The sequence below is a fragment of the Equus caballus genome, chromosome 19 (assembly GCF_041296265.1).
Source record: "Equus caballus isolate H_3958 breed thoroughbred chromosome 19, TB-T2T, whole genome shotgun sequence".
In the NCBI taxonomy this organism is placed as follows: Eukaryota; Metazoa; Chordata; class Mammalia; order Perissodactyla; family Equidae; genus Equus; species Equus caballus.
The window spans coordinates 33,429,788-33,449,414 of record NC_091702.1 but is presented as its reverse complement, the minus strand read 5'-3'; the positions used below and the strand labels follow the sequence as shown (position 1 = coordinate 33,449,414).

General features: G+C 36.8%; 1 protein-coding gene across 22 annotated transcripts in view; it reads right to left on the bottom strand.

Annotated features, from left to right (window-relative positions):
• Window positions 1-19,627, bottom strand: part of VPS8 (VPS8 subunit of CORVET complex) — a 236,071-nt gene that overhangs the window by 33,045 nt on the left and 183,399 nt on the right. For 14 of the 22 annotated variants that reach the window (XM_070243423.1, XM_070243429.1, XM_070243440.1 and 11 more), the window contains 3 exons: window positions 19,343-19,508; window positions 1,543-1,596; window positions 566-646 (listed from right to left, as the gene is read on the bottom strand). In XM_070243423.1, the coding sequence (XP_070099524.1) occupies window positions 566-646; window positions 1,543-1,596; window positions 19,343-19,508 (301 nt within the window). The remainder of the gene's footprint in view (window positions 1-565; window positions 647-1,542; window positions 1,597-19,342; window positions 19,509-19,627) is intronic. The other 8 variants (XM_001498654.4, XM_070243433.1, XM_070243443.1 and 5 more) reach the window with 1 other exon arrangement.

Sequence of the window (19,627 nt, the reverse complement as noted above, 5' to 3'; positions counted from 1 at the left end):
AAGTTGTATGGTAATTGTCAGTTTACCTGTCTACCTTTCCCACTAAATGCTGAGGCCCTTGAGAACAAGGATTGTATTTTTCACCTTTGTAGTCCATTTCTTAGCTCAGTATAAAGAAATCCTTGCTGAATGGACAATAATCTACGAGTAGCATAATAAAGTGAAACGACATCTGGTTAGGAGCTGTGAGATTTGTGTTTTAATACTAGTTTCAATAACAACTGAGTACTTCCTATGTGTCAGTAATTTACTGGGTACTTAATAAGTGTCAAACACAGTGCTGGGCACTTAAATAGCATCTCATTTAATCTTCAGGAGAATTCTGAGAGGTAGCATCATCATTTTACAGAGGAGGAAACAGAGAGGCTGACTCATTCAAGGTTACTCAGGTAAATAAGTAGAAGAGTCAATCTGTGAACCAAAGTCTAGTTGAATCCAAAGCACATGTTTATAACCTCTACTTAGAAGTGTGTCCCATAGCTAACATTTGAGAGCTTAGGAAAAAAAATTTCCCCGTGGATTCCAATGTCTTCATTTGTTTACTGAGTGAGACTAAATGACTTACGCCCTTTCCAGCTCCTCCTGTTACGGTGTGACGGTTCTGAGCAGCAACCATTATTGCCTCAGTCTTGCCTGCTTTTCCCGTCTTGACAAGAATGAAAGAGATTTTCATGTGAAGCATGTTATAGGGCTTTTCAGAGAACATATTTTGTTTTTACTCTTTTCTTTGAAAAAGTCTCAGAGGATTCTAAAGGCAGAGAAAAGGGACCCATTTCTGGCACACTGCTTTGAAGCTAGAACCTGCTGTTAGTCAACGGAGCCAGCAAGTTGTTATTTTTGTTCTATAGTCCTTTGCTGACATGAATGCTGGATGAAACTATAAAAAAAGGCAAGGAAAGAAAAGCTACATCCATGAACACTTCCAGCATCAGAGAAATAAAAATGGTAAAAGAAAACATAGCAAAAATGTCAATCTGTTTACCACGTTTTGTCTGCACTATTGCAGCTGGATAACAAAAAGGATTTTAGTGGGTCTCTTGACATCATCTGAAGATCGCTCAGCTGAAAGACTCACTCCCTATCTATGCCACAAAGTTTACAGTCAGGGAATGAAGTGGCAGGGGCAAGAGTTCTATCCCACAAGTGTTTACTGAGGACTTTCTTAGGTGATATGTGCTGAAATGTTAGTATCTCAGGCCAGTTTTCTTTAGGCATAGCTATCGGGAGGGAAATCACATTATTAAGAAAAACTATATAGCCTTCATCTGATACTAGGATGCCTGCCTGGTAGAGAGGATGGGAATTCTAGAAAAATGAAAGTTCCTAGTTGCCAGGAGACGGATGCTAGGCCCAAATCCACATTTGGCTTCTCTGGAAGAGCCAGGGAGTCTAGAGACACATTATTAAGGCACCCAATTAGAAATAACATTTGACAGTGTTAAGATGATTAAAAATCATTTTCATTTTGAGAAAATTGTTCAACACAGGAGAATAAACACACTGAAGGAGGAAGCTGGATTTTTGCTTTTAAAACGCACTCACCTTCTTAACAGCAGGATCGCCTTTGGATGGATGACAGGATGGAGACATTTTTACCTGGGAAAAAAGGCAAACATTTTAATACCCTTTTAGTTATAGCCTAGTTTTATTTGACCCACATTCAAAATAATTCAACTAGAATTGGTGGAACTGAGATAAAACAGAGGAATGATAAATAGATTTTTTTTGTTAAGTTCCTTTGAAATTTTTCTGGAGATCAAAACGTCAGTAGTTGGCCAAGATAAAAATATGATTGGGGTAAGAAAAGTGGAACAGATGGTCCAGGCTGGTTTTAACCAAATGGTGAGGAACCAAATAGACATAGATCTTTGTTGACAATGTTAATCAACTGACACAATACACAACAGTCAGCATTTCTTACAGGGGCCAACTCAAAGTATCCTTTGTGATATAATATCCCTTTTAAGCAAAACATGCACAAAAAGTTTGATAATCATAGTGAAAGATTTATAAAAAGTATCAGCCCAAACTATAATAAAAGTATGTTTAGCTCAAGGAAGAGAAGATTGATGGTACAGGAATATCTTGAAATATCTGAAGGGTTAAGAGAGATTGCCAGATTAGTAAAAGAGCAAGACCCAACTACATGTTGCCTGCAAGAAACTTATTTTAAATATAAAGGCACAAATAGGTTAAAAGCAAAAGGATGAGAAAGATATACCACGATAGCACTTGATTTCAGAGCAAAGACTATTACCAGGGATAAAGAAGATCATTTCATAATAATAAAGGTGTCAATTCATCAGGAGGACATAACAATCCTAAAGGCCTATGCTTCTAATAACTTCTAAGTACATAAAACAAAAATTGATGGAACTGAAAGGAGAAATAGCTTTTATAGTCCGAGATTTCCATACCTTTCTCTCGATATATGAGAGAACAAGTAGACAAATAATTAAAAAGGATATAGAAGACTTACACTACGCAATCAACTAACTTGAGCGGGTGGACATTTACAGAAGACTTCACCCCAAAAAAGGGAATACATATTCTTTTCAAGTGCACATGGACCATTTACCAACACAGACTATTTTCTATCAAGAAAATGATTATCAATAAACTTAAAAGGATTCATGTCATACAAAGAAGGTTCTCTGATAAGAACAGAATTAGAAATCAATAACAGAAAGATCTCTGGAAAATTTCCCAAATATATAGAAACTTAGGATCAAGGAAGAAATTGAAAGGAAATTAGATCCTACAAGCACACAACCTACCAAGGCTGAATCATGAAGAAAGAGAAAATCTGAATAGGCCAAGAACTAGTAAGTAGGTTGAATTAGTAATCAAAAACCTCCCAACAAAGAAAAGCCTAGGACCAGATAGTTTCATCAGAGAATTCTACCAAACATTTAAAGAAAAATTAACACCAATCTTCAAATTCTTCCAAAAAATTGAAGAAGAGGGAACACTTCCAAACTCATTTTAGGAGGTCAGCATTATCCTGATAGCAAAGCCAGATAAGGATACTACAAGGAAAGAAAATTACAGCCCAAGTCCCTGACGAACACAGATGGAAAGATCCTCAGAAAAATACTAGCAAACCAAATTCAACAGCACATTAAAAGGATCATACACTAAGAGCACGTGGGATTTATATCAAGGATGGTTCAACATTCACAAACCAATAAACAGGATACGCCACATTAACAGAATTAAGGAAAAAACTACATGATCATGTTATTTGATGTGGAAAAATTCAACACCTTTTCATGATAAAAACATTCAAACTAGGATTAGAAAGAAACTATTTCAATATAATAAAGGCCATATATAAAAAACCCACAGCAACACCATACTCTGCGGTGAAAGACTGAAAGCTTTTCCTCTAAGATCAGAAACAAGACAAGAATGACTGTCTTCACCACTTCTCTTCAACATAGTATTGGAAGTTCTAGCCAGAGAAATTAGGCAAGAAAAAGAAATAAAAGGCATTCAAACTGGAAAGGAAAAAGTAAAATTATCTCTGTTTGCAGATGATATGATCTTTCATGTAGAAAACTTTAAAGATTCTACAAAAATAACTGTTAGAACTAATAAATGAACTAAGCAAAGTAGCAGGATACAAAATCAACACACAAAAATCAGTTGCATTTCTACACACTAAAAATGAACAATCCAAAAAGGAAACTAAGAAAATAATTCCATTTACCACAGCATCAAATAGAGCAACATTCTTAGGAATAAACTTGACCAAGGAAGCAAAAGACTTGTACACTGAAAACTATAAAATGTTGCTGAAAGAAATTGAAGACAAAGATAAAAAGTAAAACATCCCGTGTTTCTGGATTAGAACACTTAATATGGTTAAGATGTCCATACTACCCAAAGCAATGTATAGATTCAATGCAATCCTTATCAAAATCCCAGTGGCATTTTCTGCAGAAATAGAAAAATCCATCCTAAAATTCATATGAAACCTCAAGGGACTGTGAGTAGCAAAATCAATCAAAAAAAGATCAAAATTGGAGGTCTCATACTTTCTAGTATCTAAACTTACTATAAAGCTACGATAATCAAAACAGTGTGCTATTGGCATAAAGACAAACATAGACAAATGGAAAAGAATACAGAGACAAGAAATAAATCCTCATATATATATCATACATACGGTCAAGTGATTTTTGACAAGGATTTCAAGACGATTCAATGTGGAAAGGGTAGTTTTTTCAACAAATAGTGCTGGGAAAACCGGATATCAATATACAAAAGAACAAAGTTGGACCTTTACCTTACACAATATACAAAAACTAACTCAAAATGGATCAAAGACCTAAAATATAAGAGCTAAAACTACAAAACTCTTAGAAGAAAACATATGGGAAAAGTTTCATGACATTTAATTTAGCAATGATTTCTTGGATATGACACTAAAGTTATACAAGCAACAACAACAACAAAAAATAGACAAATTGGACTTCATCAAAATTAACAACTTTCGTATACCAAAGGATACTACAGATAGAGTAAAAAGGCAACTCACAGAATGGAAGAAAATATTTGCAAATGACATATCTAATAAGAGATTAATATCCAGTATATACAGAGAACTCTTAAAACTCAACAACAAAAAAATAAACCACCCACTTAAAAAATGAGCAAAGGACTTGAATAGACATTTCTTCAAAGATATACAGATGGCCAATAAGCACTAGAAAAGATGCTCAACATTATTAGTCATTCACAAAATGCAAATTAAAAACAATGAGACACACACCTATTAGAATAGCCAAAACTAAAAAGACCAGCTATACCAAGGATGTGGAGGAACTGGAACCCGTATATACTGCTGGTAGGAGAGCAAAATGGTACAACCACTTTGGAAAGCAGTGTGGCAGTTTCTTAAGATGATAAACATACATTTGCCATATGAGCCAGCCATTCTATTCCAAAGGTATTTACCCAAGAGAAATGAAAGTATATGTCTATACCAAGACTTGTACACAAATCTTCATAACAGTTTTATCTGTAATAGCAAGAAACTAGAAAGATCCAAATGTCTATCAACAGGTGAAATAATAAGCAAATTATGGTATATCCATAAAATGAAACACTACACAGAAGAGGAAATGAACTTTTGATACAACAAAATGGACAAATCTCAAATAATCATGTTGAATGAAAGCAGCAAGACCAAAAAAGTATACACACCTATGGTTCCATTTATCTAAAATTCTACAAAATGTAAATTTATTTATTGTGACAGAAAGCCAATCAGCAGTGTCCAGAAAGCAGAAGGGAGCAACTGAGTAAATTTTTGGTGGTGATGGGTACAGTCCGTATCTTGATTGTGGTGACAGATTGATGGATACAAATTCATACACTTTATATATGTACAATTTATTTTACATCAATTCTAACTCAATAAAGCATTTAAAGAAATGTGCAGGATGCAGCTAAAACAGTGCTTAGAGGAAGAGCGTTATAGCGTTTTACGCTATATTAGAAAATAAGAAAGGTTTAAAATGAAGGACCTAAGCTTCAAAGTTAAGAAGCTAGAAAAAGATCAAAGTAAAACCAAACTAAGTAGAAGGAAAGAAATAATGAGCAGAAATCAATGTAATAGAAATCAAATAAAATAATAGAGAAAATTACAGACAAAAGTAGATTCTTTGAAAGTATCAATGAAATGGATAAACTGCTATTTAGATTGATCAAGTTAAAGAGAATATAAACCACCAACATCAGCATTGAAAGAGGATCTATTACTACACGCCATATTATCTGCAGACATTTAAAAGATGATAAGAGCCTATTACAAACAATTTTATGCCAATAAATTTGACAAATTAAATGAAAAGGACACACTCCTTAAAAAACAACTTACAAAAATGGACCCAAGATGAAACAGAAAATATGAATAGCCCTGTGTTTGTTAAAGAAATTGAATTTATCAAATCTTCCCACCAAGAAAACTCCAGGTCCACATGGTTTCAGTAGTGAATTCTGGCAAATGTTAAGTACACAGAAACCAACCATGAAATCAGAACATCAACTTATAAATTTACACGGAAGAATAAGGTCATTACAAGTAGTTCAATAGATACTAGATACAATCTCTCTAGAATGACACAAGAGGTCTAAGTACTGGGTAAGCAATAGGGCCCACGTTCTCCAGACTCTTCCAGTTCTAACAGTCTAATCCTAAGAGCCTACAGTATAGATGATAAAGACACTGTGACATCAAGCTCTTCAAATAGGACCATACTGAGGCTTTTCTGTCTTTCCTCTCTGACTTTCAGAATAACTTTGGAAAACATACCTCAGCTCAGGGATCAAAACTCCCGGCTGTCCAGACTGTCTTTTCGTTTTCAGCAGGTCTGCAAAAATTAGACTTGACAGTCTTTGCTCTAGCATACCATGACATTAATACTCTGGAATTCACTCCAGATGTATGATGTAGTTTGCTAAATGTGATCCAATTTTAACTTCTGGTATGCTCGTTTTGAAAAGGGAGAAAATAGATTTTCAAAGCAAAGTAGATATTTAAGCTTAAAAAAAAAAAACGACCTCATGAAAGAATCTGCAGACTTTTTAAAACAAGCCAAGAACTAGATGTGGTGCTGGACAATTTATCTGAGAAAGCTGTTCTCTGGAGATTAAGTCAGAGAGTGTTTGAAGTGGCAAGAGAAATGCTTCAGCACCGCTCATAAAGGTCTTACTTTTCATTTAACAGGATTCCTTCTGGAAATGCCTCAGGCAATGCAGTTTAAGAGAGATACTTTAAATCCAGGTGTGCAGAAACTAGATCTGGGGGTATGGATGGTATATTAAGCTATGGCCTTAGTAATGCTGAACTTTTGTGATCTTTGTTAATAAAATGATCCCTGATTTAGAGAAGCAATCTGATCCACACTTTAATAGCAACAGTAAGACCTTCCTTACCACCTCGCTTTTTTTTTTTTAAACAAGCCTTGATTTTTCAGATTACAAAGGAATACATTTTCACTAATGGAAATTTAGAAAATACAAAAGAGCAAAACAAAGTAAATAAAAATCAGAATCTAACCACACAGCAATAACTACTAACATTTGGAATCACACTGTGTTGTGATCTTTCATGTTACGTGTTGAGAATGTTTATTTTACCACATCAATATTCTCCCACAATATGATTTTTCACGGCTAGTAAGCAGTACATTCATTGTATAGACAGACTGTCACTAATTTAATCAACTTTTGGGAGGCTATTGGGACATTTAGGCTGTTTTCAATTTTTTTTATTATTAAAAAATAACATGTTGCCAATTTTTCTCCTGACTAGTAAGATGGATCCACAAACCCTTTTCCTATAATTCTGAAATCCAAAATGTTCTGAACCCAACAGGATTTCTTTTTAAAAACTTAGGCACCCAAAGTCATCTGACAGCAAAACCTGAAGGCCATTTACAGTCTTTATTTATCGCACGTAAGCATTTGATGTTGGGATAATGCCCTAACCCCACCGGGAATGTTACACAATATATGTGCCGTATTACCTTTCTTTTAGCACTTTGAAAATAACATTTTATCGTCTTCTGGCTTCCTTTTTTTTAATGAGAAGTCAGCCATCATTCTTGTTATTGTCTTGTCTTTGGTTGCTTTTAAGCATTTCCTCTTTATCTTTGGTTTCAGCAGTTGGTCTACGACTATGATGTGTCTGAGTGTGGTTTTCTTTGTATTTGACCTGCTAGTGGTTTGCTGAGCTTTTTGGACATATGAGTTGGTGTTTTTTCACCAAATATGGGAAAATTTTAGACATTGTTAGGTCACCCCCCGACCACTGGTCTCTCTCTCCTCACTATCTGGAACTCCAATGATATATATGCTGGACTTCTTGATATTGTTTCATAGGTCCCTGAGAGCTTTCTTCACTTATTTTCAATCCTTTTAGTTTCTGTGCTTCAGTTATGATTATTTCTATTGAACTGTCTTCAAATTTACTGATAATATTTGTCTCGGTGTTAAAAATGCTATTGATATCTAATGAAATTTTACTTTTAGATGTTTGTTAGCTCTGGAATTTATACTTGGTTTCATTTTATAGTTTCTATTTATCTCCTGAGAGTTCCCCATGTGTTCAATAATTCTGTTGATGTTTTCCTCTGAATTGTTAACATATTTATAATTTCTATTTTAAAGCCCTTGACTGCCAATTCCAACATCTGGGTGATCCACAGGTCTGCTTCTATTGATGCTTTTTCTCTTGATTTCAGGTTACATTTTCCTTCTTCCTATTGACCCTATTTGGGCTTGGCTTTACTAGAGAGATTTATTTTGCTTTTGCCCTTAGTCTTGGGGCAGCTATTAGTCCTAAAGTACAGTCCTTCTGCAGTTTCTATAAAAAACCTGAGGTGTTTATCAATCCCTCTAACTTGGCACTCAAAACTCAACACTATGCAGCTGCTGAAATCTCTGCTCAGTTCTTTGGTCCTCCTGATGCTACCTTCTGCTCAGTTTCTTGGAGCTTTGTCTGAGTAAGTGCAATTTAGAAACGTATAAAAAGAATTTGGGGCTCCCTCCTCCCTGGTACCCTTCTTTCTGAGATTTCCCCCCTCATTTACAGCTAGGTGCTTTGGTAGTCTTGAACTTTGACCTCTGTTTCTTTATCCCACTAAGAACGCTACTGTCTGTTTAAGCTCTTTTCCCTCAGTACTGCAAGGAAAACTGGGAAGTGCCCTAAGGGAAAAGCTGGTTAAATGTAGAGTTCCCCTGATTTGCTTCCCTTCTTTCAAGGTTTGTGTTCCCTATAGTTTCTGCCTGCTTCTGGTTGCTCTCTAAATGCTGTTTTTTCAAATTCTGTCTAGAGCTTATAACTGCTATTGGCAGATGGGTTGTCCAGTACAGGCTCCTCTGCCATTACTGGAACTCTGATTACATTTCTTCAAATATTTTTTCTGTACTATCCCCACCTCTACTTCTTCCAGGGCTGCAATTACACGTATATTTTGCTACTTGAAGTTGTTCCATAGTTCAGTGATGCTTTATTCATTTCTTTTCCGTCTTTCCTCTCTGTGTTTGATTTGGGCTAGTTTCTATTACTCAAGTTTGCTAGCTGTTTCTTCTGTGATGTCCATTATGCTGTTAATCCCATCCAGTGTGTTCTTCATCTCAGACACTGTAATTTTAATTTCTAGACATTCTATTGGCTCTTTATAACTTTCATATCTCTATTGAATGTGTTCAATCTTTCCCCTAGATTCTTGAACATAATACAATTATAATAACTGTTTTAATGTTTTTGTCTACTAACTTTATCATCTGTGCCATTTCTGAGTCTGTTTTAATGGACTGATTTTTTTTTAAAAGGCTATTTTCTTTATAGCAGTTTTAGGTTCACAGCAAAACTGAGATGAAGGTACAAAGATGTTGCATATATCACGTGCTCCCATGCATGCACAACCTCCACTATTATTAACATCTTCCACTAGTGTAGTCTATTTCTTATAATTGACGACATGTTACATTAACACATCATTACCACCCAAAGTCCATCATTTACATTAGGGTTCACTCTTGGCACTGCACATTCTGAGAGTGGACATATGTATAAAGACATATATCCACCATTGTAGTATCATACAGAGTACTTTCACTGCCCTAAAAATCCTGTGTTCTGTTTATTCATTCCCACTCCCAGCCCCTGGCAACCACTGATCTTTTTACTGTCTCCACAGTTTTGACTATTCCAGAAGTCACATAGCTGATTTTTTTTCTTCTTCTTTATGACTTGTATTTTCCTGCTTTCTTGCATGCCTAGTAATTTTTGATCAAATACCAGATATTATGAATTTAACCTTGTTGGGTTAGATGTTTTTGTAATCCTTAACATATTCTTAAGCTTTGTTCTTGGATGTGATTAAAATACTTGGAAATAATTTGATCTTGTTAGGTTTTACTTTTATTTCTTTGTGAGGAAGATTAGCCCTGAGCTAACATCTGTTACCAATCTTCTCCTTTTTGCTTAGGAAGATTGGCCCTGAACTAACATCTGTGCTCATCTTCCTCTATTTTGTATGTGGGAGGCTGCCACAGCATGGCCCAATGAGTGTCGTGTAGGTCTGAGCTTGGGATCTGAACCTGCAAACCCTGGGCCACTGAAGCAGAGTGTGCTAATAACTTAACCACTATACCACCAGGCTGGCCTCAGGTTTTGCTTTTTTAAGTTTTGTTATGTGGGATCAAAGCAGCAGTTAGTCTAGGGTTAACCTTTCCCCCAGAACTGAGGTCAAGACTGTACTTAGTACTCTCAGTGCTGCCCTGTGAATTATGAAGCTTTCCAGGCTGGCATTAATCCTGGCTCTATGTTAATGTGGGACAGTGCTCCACTAGTCCTTTTGGGTGGTTCTTTTTCTGACCTTGAGTAGTGCCTTCACATAACTGAGTGGGTCATTAGTTAACTTAATACTTAAAGTTGCCTTCTGAGATCTTTGGGGCTCTCTCTCTCTCTGTGCAGCTCTCTCCTGTCCAATATTCTGTCCTGTGAACTCTAGCCACGTTGCTTTCCCTGGACTCCCAGCTCCGTCTCCTCAACTCAAAGAGACTGATGAGCTCTGCCTTGGTTCCCCTTCCCTACATCATAGCTAGGAAACTTTCTCCAGACAGTAATTTGGGGGCAATCCTAGGGTTTACATAATATGTTTCTTGTCTCTCAGGGGTCACTCTCCTCCACTGCTTGAGGTCCAATGTCTTGAGAAGCATTGTTTTATTTATTTTGTCCATTTTCTCCCCTAAGACACTCCAAATGCATCCTGTCAGAAATGGAAGCACCTGTATTACCTTTCTAAAATAAAAAAAATATGAATTCTGAAACATCTGGCCAAAGGGACTTGGAGAAGGGATTGTGGATTTGTACAAATATGCATTCCTGCTAGCAGTGCATAAAAGTCTGTCTCCTAACATTCTTATCAATGTAAATGCATACGTATTTTTTTGATGTATGCCAGTTTAGAAAATTTGCCAGTTTAATAAGTAAAAAAGGAAAAAGGTGTCATAAGCTGTTTTAACCTGCATTTCTTTGATCACTGGTAAAGTTGAACATTTTTTCCCATTTAATTGGACCACAGAATTTTTTTACGTCCGTTGCCCACATTTCCATCAAACCTTTAGTTCTACATAAAGACTGGAGACACTTTCTTGGTACTATTGTCATGTCTTGGTTTCTTGGACACAAGCTTTTTCTGGATCAAAGGGAACTGCACAAATTTACAGAACTTCAAGAATCTGACTGTTTAACTGCTCTGGCAAAAGAGGTAAACGATGGGCTGTAACAGACATGCAGGTGTCTATCCATTTTCCACAATCACAATCAATGGATCATGTCAGTCCCCTTGTTTTAAACCCCTCCTATTCTTAAGAATAAAAACTAAACTCTTTACCAGAGTCTTCCAGGCTACTCAGGATCTGCCCCTGCCTGCCTCTTCAACCTCATTCCTCGCCATGTTCCCCTTTAGTCATCATGTTCCAGCCATTGACCTTTTTTCAGTTCCTTGAACAAGTCATTCCCCCCTCAAGCTCCTTTGCGCCTGTTGTTTTCTCTTGCTTGGAATGTTGTTCCCATGGCTGGTAGCTTCTCACCCTTCAGATCTTAGCTTAAACACCATCTCTGCAGATAGATATCCCCGACCACACAGTCCAGAGGAGGTTCCCCTCATGTTATTCTTCCCATAACAGTCTGTTCTCCCCTCACAGCACTTAGACACCTATCACAATTTGAAACTACATATTTGATACATTGTTTGTTTACTTAATTATTGTCTAGCTCTCTTACTAGATGGTAAGCTATATGATGCTGGGAACTATTTTTTTTGTTCACTAATGTCTACTTAATACCAAGAATAGTGTTTGGCCCAACGTAGACATACATTAAATATTGGGTGAAGTAACGAATCACTTAATACCAGAGTGTTATAACAAGATACTGAAAAATGGACAAAAGTCTCCTCAAAAAGATTCATTTATATTGGGATCATTTATCATTTCTCTGCACTTCTGAGATGTATTAATATTCATTTAATTTGTAAGTTTAATTTAGAAGATATTCTTCTGAGAAATGCTGCTGTCATCAAAAAGTGAAATCTCATTTTTTAGCATTTAGTTTGAATCTAACATATTTATACTAGGGATCTAATACTCTTTAAAAATGGACAAATGAAAATGGCACATTAATACCAGTGTTCCTGTTTCATTAAACAGCATGTAAACCAAATCTCCAATTTATAGTGGGAATCCAAAATAAATAAGCAATGTACAATGGTTAACAAAAAATTATGACGAGTGCACATAAATGTCATTTACTGAATAATTTCTTGGAAGTTGTAAATACTTCCCTCTGACATTATTTATAAATTTACCCCCAAAGACAGAACATTTTCTTAGACAACTCTAAAAATCAAGAAATAAAACCAACTCCAAGTACTAAGGAAAATATCAGCTTATTTCATTTAATTCTCTCCTTGTGATTATTAAAGAATGAATAGGCAGCTGTATGTTTATTTCCAGTCCCCTTCTTCCTCAGATATTTACCTCTTATTGAAAAAACAAAAAATCTGACATTTGACCTACGAACCTGGCTCTCTACTGAAAAAGGATGATTCATTCAAATCAGAAAAGATATTGAGCACTACATCATAAAACTTTCTGATGAGTCTCTAAATGCTCTTGTTTTTTGAAGTTTTAAAAGGAATAACAACTTGAATGTTTCTGTTACATTACTTATTACCAGCTATCAAGAATTCTAAGCACTGTTAATAATATTGTTAAAACTAATATCTAGTAAATCTTCAATTATGTTTCATTGAATTTATATCATGTTGCCCGTTGAGCAACAATTATTATTTTTAAAATGAATAGCAAGTTAATTTCTTCTAATGCTAATCAGTACCAACGAAGATGATTACTTACTACCATAAATTCAATAAAGCAAAGATGAAATAAATTATTATATTATATTGGAATAATATTTGTTGAGAAAATATAATAGAATGATGAGTACTTCAATTGAAATTAGGTTCTCCAATGTATTTCATCTGTGAGTAATATGTAAAGCAAAACAGAGAATCAGACAGACTCGCAAGGTCTAGTCTGTGGACCTAAACATTCTAGATTGAGCTGTTGTAAGCCTGAGAGAGGGAGAGGAGATAAGAAAAGAAAGAAATTTGAGTCATTTTTCCTGCTTATAAAGAATAGAAGTGCTTATTTCAGAGGAAAGCAGACTTCCTGAGGGAATAACTCCCATCACGTCTGTGCAAACCTGTTGGGAGGTAACCAATACGTCAGAGTTATTGGTTATATATATTGGCCAACTGTGAAAAACAGAAATGAGATAAGGAGCAACAAGAAGAAAGACTTTATCCACCAAAACCACAGTTTTGAGGACAACTGTTGTATCCTGTTGAGTTGGAGTCAGAAATTGAAGAAGTAAAAGTGAATCATCACAGGTCTCAGAAAAGAATGAAACAAAAAGCTATTTGATAGAAGGATCATGTTAGAAAGGCAGTGGGAAGCTTCAAAGGCATTCCGTACCTTCTGGGGTAGACAGCAGCAGGTAGAAGCTAACTGGCTGTCTCAGTTTGATTTCAGAGTCACTGGGGCCCTCACCTCTGTTACCCTCCGTACACTGGCTAGGAACTTAATAACCAGGGCCAATGGATTTTCGAAGGAAATTAAGAGAGCAAAGTAGAACTTTTGTGAAATGAAGTTTAATAAAAGCCATCACAGGGGCCAGCCCCATGGCTGAGTGGTTAAGTTCACGTGCTCCTCTTCGGCAGCCTGGGGTTTTGCAGGTTTGGATGCCGGGCGCAGACATGGCACTGCTCATTTGGTCATGCTGAGGCAGCATCCCACATAGCACAACCAGAGGCACTCACAACTAGAATATACAACTATGTACTGGGGGGCTTTGGGGAGGAGAAGAAGGGGGAAAAAAAAAAGAAGATTGGCAACAGATGTTAGCTCAGGTACCAACCTTAAAAAAAAAAAAAGCCATCATACACAGAATTAGTATTTTCATTTTAAATTTTCTTATAATTAAAAATGTGAGTGGCTCATGCATGGTAAGAAATCTTAATTAGCACAGCCAATGTGGTATGAACGTAATTGAAAAATCAGTTTTACCAGGTTTCAATAAGCCAGAATGCTAAAACAGGGGTGATGACGATCCTACAAATTTCAGTTCAAATATTGGCCCTCCCTCTCTGAGCTACATGCAGTTCCTTCAGCAAACAGGGAATATATCACCCTCATAAAGTTGTGGTAAAGACTGGCATACACACATCTAAAACATATATTTGATAAATTTCATTTCCTCTTTCCTTCTTATGTTACCAGCCCACCAGATCTTTTCACAATACTTTATGTAAGAAAATCAAGGGAGACAGACAGCTAGAGGAAAATTTAAGAAATCCAGAATAGCTCTCAGTCTAGCTTGTACATTATTAGGATGCATCAAACAGAGATTTTCAAGAGGATCTGATCAATAATCTTACTGGAGTTTCTTAAACAATAAAAAGATTGAGTCATCTCACCTGCCCTGCAGAATGGGATGGCCTCAGAAATAAAGCTGCCTTTGAGATGCAGATCCAATTTCAAAACAATTTCCCTTTTCTAGATGCTCTGAGAGAAGGCAGGAGGAAAGCAATGAAACAGATTGTCTTTCTTCACTGTATGAGGTGTGGGGATGTGGGAACAGGACAACCAAGGTAGTAGAAATGGCTTCAAAATTCAATACTCATTGATGAAAAAATTCTCAGCAAAACATGGGATAAAAGGGAACTTCCTAAACATGGTACTATAAAGGTTACACATAAAAAGCCTACAGTTAACATTATACTTAATGATGAAAAACTGAACTCTTTCCCCCTAAGATCAGTAACAACATAAGAATGTCTATTCTCTCCATTCCTATTCAACACTGCACTGAAGGCCAATGCAATAAGGCGAGAAAAAGAAATAAAAGGCAAATTATTGGAATGGAAGAAATAAAATAGTCTTTATTTGCATACGTTATGATTATCTATGTAGAAAATATCAAAGAGTCTACAAAAAAGTCCTAGTACTAATAAGTAAGCTTAGTAAGGTCAGTGGTCACTGGATACAAAGTCAATATACAAAAATAAATTGTATTTCTATATTCTAGCAATGACCAATTAGAAATTGAAATATAAAACAACAAAAGCATCATCATTAAATACTCAGAAATAAATCTTACAAGATATGTACAAGATTTATATGCCAAAAACTACAAAACACTGATGAAATAAATCAAAGAAGAGCTAAATAAATTGGGATATATACCATCTTCTTAGATTGGAAGACTCAGTATTGTTAAGATGTCAACTCTCCCCAAATTGATCTATAGATTCAACACAATCCCAATAAAATCCTAGTATAATAGTTTGTAGAAACTGACAAGTTGGTTTTTAAAATTTATCTGGAGAAACAAAGGATATAGAATAGCCAAATATTAGAAAGAAGAACAAAGTTGGAAGATACATACTACCTGATATCCAGATTTACCATAAAGCTACAGAACTGAAGGAAGGATAGATATATAGATCAACGGAATAGAATAGAAAGTCTAGAAAAAGACCCACAAATACACAGTCAATTGATTTCTGACTAAAGTACAAAAGCAATTCAATGGAAATTCACATGCAAAAGAATGAACCTCAATCCTATCTTGCATCCTATTAAAAAATTAACTCAAAATGGATGAGTGGTTGCCAGAGGTTGAAGGTAGGGGGAGAGGTTGACTAGAAAGAGCTAAGGGGGACTTTTGAAGGTGGTGATAATACGCCTTATATCTTGATTGTAGAGGATTGTCAAAATTCACAGAAAGTGAATTTTACTGTTTGTAAATTATGTATAAAAACACATAATTATATATACATAATACAGAATTGTATTTTAGAAAAAGGAAAAAAAAGTCTGTTTTAGCTTCTGGGTATTATTTAGGAAGAAAGAAAAAAAAATCTAACTGGTAAAATCCATATAAAAACATGCATGTAATCACAAACTGTTTATGAATAGGATAAAACTGAAAGAGGAAAAAAGCTGAAGTGCCCCAAGATGTAATGCCTGGAGTATCTACATTAAGTAAAGGTCCCCTCATATGCACTTGGATGCTGCTTGGAAAGATGCTGGAAATCACAGGATCTGTCTTTCCTTCCCTAAATGCAAACAAGGAAGTGTTCTGGATGACTGGTTAATAAAATTTTCAATCTGGAAACCATACTGAACATCTTTACCTGTATGTCCTGCAGAGATCTCTAACTCCAATAATGAATTCTCTATCTTATTCCCAAATCTGTTATTGTTTATTGCTTTCTATCTCAGTGAATGTTACTGTTATCCATTGGGTTTGTTTAGAAAGTTGGGTGCTATCTTTGACTTCTTCCTCTGTCTTACCTCCCCCATCCAACAATTTATTTGTTACCAAGTCCTGATAATTCCACCTCTCAAATATAATATCTCTGCTGTGAAGCAGAAAAGAGTATAAAACTAGAAGTTGAGCATGATTGGATCTAGAGGCCAAAAGAGAGAGGTATGAGATGAGGTTAGTGAGGAAAGCAGGGACCACTGGTTATTCTGATGTTTGTGCTCGTCTCAGACACATCTCAGATATGTACTCTTTTTTCCATCCCAACTTCTACCATTCTAGTACAAGTCACCTCTTCTCTCCTCTAAATCACTTCAATGTTCTTGGTCTCCCTACATCCATTCTTTCTTCCCTTTCACTTCCTGCACTGCAGTCAGTGTTCTTTAATGCTATTCTGGATCAGATCAGATCATTCCTTCCTTAAAATCCTTCAATGTCTTCCCTATTTCTTTAGTATAAACATCAAAATAATTAAGATGGTCCTTGTTTACCTCACTAGCATCATCTCACACCACTCTTGCTCTCACCCTCTAGATCCAATTATGTTTAACGTCTAGTTTCATGCTCGTTTCTGTTTCACAGCAGAGATGCTACATGTTTGTTCTCTATATTGTTCCCTCTGCCTGGAATACTCCTTCTCCTGCCTACCCTCGTACTTAAAGTTTGTCTAGCTTACTTCTTTTTTTCCTTCTCAGGCAGCTAACATGGCACTTTGAGGAAGCATGATCTCCCGTGTCTAGATTAGGTCTACTCATTATCTGCTCTTACAGCACAATTCATCTGCAGTATAATAAAAATATTTATATTTGGTCTTTGTCCCTGGTTCCTGTCACACAGCTCCTAAAACTCTTGGAATCTCCTGAGTAATGAGTGCCTTTTTTTTGGTGAGGAAGATTGGCCCTAAGCTAACATCTGCTGCCAATCTTTCTCTTTTTGCTTGAGGGAGATTGTGGCTGAGCTAACATCTGTGCCAATCTTCCTCTATTTTTATGTGGGATTTCACCATAGTGTGGCTTGACTAACGGCACTGGGTCCGTGCCCAGGATTCGAATCTGCAAACCCTGGGACACCAAAGCGGAGCACATGAACTTAACCCATCCACCACCAGGCCAGCCCCAATGAGTGCCTTTTATATGCTAATGAGATGACTGATGTCTGGGGACCCCTAGATAGCTTCAGGATGGTGGCTGGTCATCAGGAAGATCAAGCCATGATTAGAGGGTTGGAACTTTCAGTTCTACCCTCTCCTGTCCTGCCCCCCTCCCCCTGCACCTTTAGGGAGGGGAGAGGGGCTGGAAATTGAGTTTAATCACTAATGGCCAATGATTTAATCAACCATCACTACATAATGAAACCTCCATAAAAACCCCCTAAACGATGAGGTTCAAGGAGCTTCTGGGTTGGTGAACGCATTGATGTACTGGGAAGGCGGTACGCTGGGGGAGGGCATAGATGCTCCATGCACCCTCTTCCCCTACTAACTCACCCTGGTCATTTCTTCCATTTGGCTATTCCTGAGTCGTATCCTTTATAATAAACTGGTAAACATAAAGTATGTTCTCAAGTTCTATGAGTTGTTCTAGTGAATTATCTAACTGGGGGTAGTCATGGGGACCCCTGAATTGGCCAAGTCAGACGGAAGTGTGGGTAACCTGGGCACTCCATTTGCGACTGGTGTCTGAAGCGAGAGCAGTCCTGTGGGGATGAATCCTTAAATCTGTGGAGTCTGACACTAACTCCTGGTAGGTAGTGTCAGAATTGAATTTTTGGACACTCAGAATTGTTGTTGTCTGAAGAACTGACAAAACTGATGTCAGAATTGGTGCTGGAAAAGATACCACGATTTGGTGTCAGAATGAACTTAAGAACACTTATTTAAGATCTGTTTACAATTTCATTGACTGTGAACTCCACAAGACAAACGACTTGTCTACCATTACATCCCCAGGACTAAGCACAGTGCCTGGTGCACTGTTCCATATATATTGGGTGGATATATAAATGAATGCCTACCACTGGAGTGTAGAAATTCCAAACTGTTATCTGGGAGAAGCTCAACCAAGGTTTTTTTTCTTGGGTCTGCTTCTAATATAACACTGAAAGCTAATGAAACAGAGAGAAAAGCAACCGGTCCAACTTTTTACTATGTGATATGAAGGCTGACTGTAGGATGGGGTGGCATAGAGAAAGGAGAAGGAAACAGCAAACGTGACACTATCTGTCACTTTGAAGAGGAAGTAGATTGAGAATAGCACAATGATCAAGTCACAGCCCTAGTAACTGCTCCTCCTCCACACTGAGCCCCTCATGTTGTCAAGTTCTATTCTCCCAAAAGCTACTAAGCAGTAGAGTTCAAACTCTGCTCCACTGCCTGCCCAAGATGAAAAAAAAGAAGGCTGCAAATTGAACAAAAATTATATCTAGTCTATTAGTCAGACTTCAAAGGCAACGAAAATTTCTCAATGAACACTACTGCACCAAGTTCTTTGAAGACAGTAACCAGCTAAGAAAACCATACACAGCACACACGTGTATGTACCTTGCCCATCGGCCCTACTTAAAGGTGAGAACTCGGCACTCTTCAGCATATAGGTATTCATCAGTACTGTAGCATTTGTACTTGCTGACCTCTTACTTTGTCAAAGGATCTTAGACTCGTGTGTACATTCCCTCTGTTCAACTAGATCTTAAGCTTTTTGAGGGCAGAAAATGTCTCCTGTTGTTCTCAAATCCCTGTTTTTCAGTCCTAGGCAGAGAGGAGAGACTCTTCAAACACTGCTTGGGACTGAGCAGAAGACATCATGCACTGGATACCCATAGCGTAAATTTGTTGAGGCCTATAGGACCTGAAAAAACATGAAGCCAGGCCTAAAAGATGTTGGTAAGAAAAGACTGTCTGCATTTTTCTGCGAAAACAAGTCTTACCTGTGATGGGGTTATCCTTCCCTTTTTAATTTCAGATGAATTTTCGCTTAATTTTCCTACTTTGTTACTTGAGCGGCATTTGTAGCATGTCCATCTTGTCTGCCCCTCAATTTCGATGGTGCACTCTTTGTTTTGCAGACAGAATGAGTGATACAGATGGCCACAGCTAAAAAACGAAAGCAACTAATTTGTACTTTTCATTATCATAAAATCCATAAACATCAGCTATGTTAAGAGTGTATTTATAGGCGCCGGCCCCGTGGCCGAGTGGTTAAGTTCGTGTGT